We start from the raw sequence: 5,700 nt of genomic DNA, 5'->3' as shown, positions 1-5,700 counted from the left end.
GAGGAAGGAGGATGGGGAAGCACAATGATGCCAAAATCCTGCCTTCCAAGACTTCTTCAGCTGTAGCAACTTTCCCCACTTCCAGGCACTACCACACGCCTGGTCAATCCTACAGAGAGGCTGAGAGTCTCTTTGTCACCTGGTCCCCCCATTGATGTCCCTCTACCCGGCCTTGCAGCTGATGCTTCTCTCCATGGGCTCCCCCACCCAGGATCCAGGCGCTGAGTCAACTGGGAAGCAGGAAGGGAGGACAGAGTCCCTTTGACTCTCCCCACATTCTGGTGGGGCTAATCTGTCACTGTTCCGGGTGCCAGCCACTGGGCTAGTCCTTAACTTCCTTCCTTCATTTCTTCCTTCCTTCCTCCCACTATCATTCCTCCCTCCCTTTCCTCCTTCTTTCCACAAACATAGGCATCCAGCTAAATATTCAGGAAAACAAATGGTGCACAGGTCACAGGCCCTGGGTGGCACAGGAGTCTGCCGTAGAGGACAGCAGACACAGGAGTCTGCTGTAGAGGACAGCAGACACAGGAGGCAGTTGCATGGTGACAGACTCCAGCTCCAGGTGGGCCCGGCAGTGGAGGAGTCACAGGAGGGGCAGCTAGCCACACTCGGTCCTGAGCGTTAGCTTCCCAGAGAAAGTGTAGCCAGAGCTGCCACCTAAAGGGTGCATAGGGGAAAATGTGAGCAACGCCCCAGATGTAGGAACCAGAGGGGGTGCAAAACTGGAAAATAAAAAAAGCACGTGAGTTCAGGAATTTAAAATACCTTGGGGCTGGAAGTGGTGGCTTAACACCTAAAAAAAACTAGCAGTGTGCAATGGTGCATGCCTGTGGTCCCAGGTATTTGGGAGGCTAAGGTGGGAGGATCGCTTGAGTCCAGGAGGTGGAGGCTGCAATGGGCCGTAATAGTGCCACTGCACTCCAGCCTGGGCAACAGAGTGAGACCCTGTTTCAAAAAACAACGGCAACAAAAACAATACTTTGGGCTGGTTGGAGATGAACAAGGTTGGAGGTGAACAAGGTTGGAGATGAACAAGGTAGCGTTTCTGGCTGGAGAATTTAGCAGAGGCTTCTGTACAAGGGGTCTTGAGGACCCTATCGGGAAGTTTGGGGCTAACCAGGAGGACAGTGAGCAGCTTGTGATGAGGTTTAGGCAGCCAATGCAGGGGTCAGACTAGGCTTCAGGACAGTCAGCCTGATACCTAGGGAGGCCTGGGAGCACCAGGCCCAGCGTCAGGGAGGCTCCTCAGCTCCTTCCTGTCTGGTGCTCATCGCCCCTTTACGGGCCACCTGGCTTTGGTTTTGATGTCTTCGTCTTGCATTTAGACCAAAACCGGTTGCTGGATCCATGCCCAGGGCCTGGGACCTGGCTTTGCTCTCTGCTGGCCTCCCTGTGCTTGCTTCCCGAGTCTTTCCCACTTGCCATTTTCAGCTTCCACGCTGTACCCAGGATCCCACCATAGGAAGGAAGCCAGCTCGCTCTGCTACATCGAGTTTTTGCATCTCTCTTGATTTTCTGCACCGTGCAGACCCACTCGGGGACTGGGGGAGCCTACTGTAGTGAGGGGTCTCATGCCTGACCCTTCTCTCTCCCTGCAGCCCTGCACTGGAGTGCTGGAATATGAGAAGCTGGCAATTCAAGGCCTGACAGCAGGCTTAAGCCAGTGTCTAGAGGCATGGAACTGTGCCTCCAGTTCCATTTATTTGTTGAGTAGGAAATATGAACAATGAATTCAAACTTCTCCTTGGAAGTTCAGATGGCAGGAGGAGAGGCCTGCTGTGCTAACATGGATCAAAGGGATGAGACTTTCGAGTGTGAAATCGTTCACCAGCTTCTCCCGATACCCACTGCTCGCATAGACACAAATCTCCCTCCTTCCAGGACCATCTTGCCAGGCTCCTGTCTGCTTCCTTTCTCCTGAGACAGGGCAGCAGTCCCTTATCTCTTAATCTTGAGGTGAGCTCTGAAATACCTTGAGATGGCTTCCCAGAGCGGCATGGAGCAAAGCCCACACGTCGTTTTCCACCTTGCCCAGATCCAGTAATACACACATTTGGCAGAAACCCCGAACTCCTTTCACACATTCCCACCAAAGCGAGAATAGGAGGCTCCGCTCCTTTCTTCCACTTTGCCAGCTGTGTGCCCTTGGGCAAGTTTCTGAACTTGGGTGAGTTTCCATTTCTTCATGTCCAAGTAATAATAACCACTTCACCGCAGATCAAGTGTACAACATGAAAAGCAATTCCTAATGCTTGGTCTTCTGTTCACCTTGTTGTGACCACAGTGGTTGTCGCAAGCACTATTTATTAAGAGAAGGAGAGCTAGAAGTGACATTGTGGGTGAACAGCATGTCTCCTATATTTGATGGCATAGGAACCATGTGGCATAAGGGAAAGTGCACCAGGTTGGGGGCCCATCTGGGTCCACCGTTGACTTGCTCTGTGCAGACATGCCTCTTGAACCTTAAAATAGACATAGTAAAAGTCGGCTGGCTCCTGGCTATGTGGCTCTGGGTAAGTGACTTCACATCTCTGAGCCTTAGGTATCTCATCTGCAGTGTAGGCATATTCACGCCACTCCATAGATGACCATGATCAAGGCATGGTCAGTGCTTGGTATAGAAGCTGGAGTGGAGAAAGCATTCAGTAAGCTCCAAGGAGCTGGGAGAGGTGGTGTTGCTAGGTTTACCTGCAGGAGGGCCCTTGGGAGTTTAGCAGCAGAGTTCTTCTATACCTGTATGCTGGACAGATCTGGTCTGAGCTCTGCATCTGCCTAGGCCTTGTCTATGCTGGTGCTTGTGTCCCGTCCCAGGGGCCTCCCTCTGGGTAACCACGGTGACCACGAAGCCCTTGCTGGCCTGTCTATGGGGTGGGCTACTCCTTTGTGTGCATTCTCAGATTTAGGCAGAACAGGCACATGTTTCCCTGCAGGTGAGAACTATGACTAAGCTTCCATTGGAGTCACCTGCAGAACAACCTGTAGTGATCTCACGCACACGTGGCACCCCACGGGGAGGAATCCTGGAAACAGCTTGAACCTCTGGCATCCCGCCATCCCGAGGACCATCAGGATTTTAGAGACGCTGTTTATGGTCTTCTGAGTGTGGCGGACCCTTGCTTCTCCCCAGAGTGAGGGAGGAAGCCGAGGACCTTGGGTGAATTTCTTTTAGAATTTTGGGTGAATTTCTTAATGTTCAGGTGTCCTTGGCTGAGAAATGGTAGACTAGGTTCATTCCAAGCAGATGACATTATTTGTGTGCATAGAGGGGGATGCGGAAGGCAATTCCAAAAGAGGAATTCTAGTATTCTGAGCTATTGCAGTGTTATTGTTAAAGCACATACATAGCCTATGGTCCTGCAAGAGTAGTATTTTGAAAGGTTTCCTTGTTTTGTTAAAAATCCGTCTTACCTCTTTATTGTTGCAGTATCTTAGCAGAGAGCCATTTTCAGGTGGTCGATAATCAGCCCGGGAGAGCTACGCTGCCCGTCTCTGCCTCATGTGAGGAAATAAAGGGGCTTGGAGGAGTTTCGGTGGGATGGACCTGCTCATCTCCCCCAGCACAGAATTGTGATGTGGGTGGGATTTGGTGGTAATAAATCACCTTCAGAGATGGGTGGCAGGACAAGCGCCTCACCTTTCTGTGACGATTATTCGCATTCAAGGGTTCCAAGAGGTGGCGGGACAGGCCTGCCTGCCTTGATCTGAAGAGCCCAGACCAACTCTAAAATGTTTAGACATTGAGCTTATGTGGGAGATTGGCTCATGCATGGGTGGTTTAAAACTCCATTCTGGGCCGGGTGCGGTGGGTGACGCCTGTAATCCCAGCACTTTGGGAGGCCAAGGAGGGTGGATCACCTGAAGTCAGGAGTTCAAGACCAGCTGGCCAACATGGCAAAACCCTGTCTCTACTAAAAACATAAAGATTAGCCAGGGGAAGTGGTGCACACCTATAATTGCAGCTACTTGGGAAGCTGAGGCAGGAGCATTGCTTGAACCTGGGAGGTGGAGGTTGCGGTGAGCTGAGATCACACCATTGCACTCCAGCCTGGGTGACAGAGTGAGACTCAGTCTCAAAAAAAAAAAAAAAAAAAATCCATTCTGGCTATAATTGTATAGTGAGACACTATGTGTACATGATACATGTATCTGCATGTGTGTAGTTTAGTCACTAAATTACTCCACCTGTGTGATGTTAAAATGCAACGTGCACTCTTTCCAGCTTGACAACAATCTCAAATCACATTTGCTGTATCTTATTTGAATCAAGAAGATCCAATTATTAGGTAATAAAATGAATCACCTGTACAGTCCCAATACTGTATGGTTCACAAGGAATTTTATGTATCCTTTGTTTTCAAAATCAAAGAGCACATGTGTGTTCAAATTACCAAGGAAGGGCCAAAGCTCAGTGAGGTCAAGGACGGCAGACATAGGACAAGGATGCAGGCATTTTCATTCCTAGTTCAGGGCTTTTTCCAGGATGCCATGAGGCCCATCGGGGGATGGCTTTGTTTAATGACATCCTGGGTCCCTTTTCTGTCTATGATTCCGTGAGGGAGGGGCAGAGGGTGCCCACGTCACGCTGTCAGAGGCAGAGGCTCAGTGTGGAGGCTCAGGGGCCAGGGGCCTCTTCACTTCTCCAGACCCCACGTGTCCAGCCTGCCTGTCAGTTCTGCCGCCTCCCATGGCGTAAGTGTTAAGCCCCTGAAAATGAAGGGGTTACAAGTTCTGCTGTGAGACCCTGTAATAAAGTAATAAAGGAGAGTTAATAAAGGCTTTGCCCCACCTTCTGACCGGATTTTTAGAGACGAGTACCCCAGTGGGAGGGGGAATGGCTGGAATGAGAAAAGGAAGAAGGTGGTGAAACCAGGGGGCTTGTGAGAGATAAGACAGGGATGCGGGCTTCAGTCACAGTGGGATTTCCCGACATCCCCTGGTGAAACCTGCCCCAACGCTTGGATTAAAAAGGACAGTAGTGGCGCACTGAAGAAGACCCTTGTTTGAGGCTTAGATTAATTCACTCATTCCTTCAACTTGCAATGTCCTGGGTCTCCCAGCACCTGTTCCCAGTTTCCCCTGACCACAGGCTGAAGGTGTTTTAGCGAAGACAAGGCAGGTGAACCCTCAAGTTGAAAACGGATCTGGACTGAGGGCAGGATCGGGTGGACACAATCACTACTTTTATTTGTCCTCCCACTGAGGATCATACTCCGGTCTCTCACATGGATGCGGGGGAAGCCAGTCCAGGGAGCACAGCGGAGAGGCAGCCCAGGCTTAGTCAGAGCCACCGACTGTGGGCGAAGCTCCTGCTCTTTAGGGAGCTGCCTTCTGGCCTCTGAGGCAGATCCGCCTGGGCCACCCTGCGGTCACAACTCCGGAAGACAGGAGGCAGGAAGAGGAAGCCTCTACTCTCCTTATCCACAGGGTTGTCTGTGCTGCTGGCCTGTCCCTGTTCCCAAATAAGAGCAGGTGCACGACAATACCTCAATAAATATCCCTGCAGATTCAGTCTGAACTTAATTCATTTCCATACACCTGGCGTGAATGATACCCGGGGCAGGGCAGAGACAAATGAGGCACTGTAATCAGTGCCACGACATTCAGGCCAGAAGCGTTGGTAACCTGGGCCCCCTGGCTGTCCCCTGCGGTGACCCGAGCTGCTCCTGTCCTTAGCCCAGTGCCCACCTTCAGAACAGG

At 51.2% G+C, this 5,700-nt stretch overlaps 1 protein-coding gene across 3 annotated transcripts in view; it reads right to left on the bottom strand.

The window, feature by feature from the left end:
* Positions 1–597: 597 nt before the first annotated feature.
* SPAG11B (sperm associated antigen 11B) overlaps positions 598–5,700 on the bottom strand; it is a 20,421-nt gene continuing 15,318 nt past the window's right edge. For 2 of the 3 annotated variants that reach the window (XM_011995663.1, XM_011995665.1), the window contains one exon: positions 5,164–5,452. In XM_011995663.1, coding sequence (XP_011851053.1) covers positions 5,418–5,452 — 35 coding nt within the window. In that variant the 3' untranslated portion in view covers positions 5,164–5,417. Of the gene's footprint in view, positions 661–768; positions 949–5,163; positions 5,453–5,700 lie in introns of those variants that run through there. The other variant, XM_011995662.1, reaches the window with a different exon arrangement.

Source organism: Mandrillus leucophaeus, unplaced genomic scaffold (assembly GCF_000951045.1).
Source record: "Mandrillus leucophaeus isolate KB7577 unplaced genomic scaffold, Mleu.le_1.0 Scaffold495, whole genome shotgun sequence".
NCBI classification, from domain to species: Eukaryota; Metazoa; Chordata; class Mammalia; order Primates; family Cercopithecidae; genus Mandrillus; species Mandrillus leucophaeus.
This window is presented reverse-complemented; position numbering and strand designations above follow the sequence as displayed.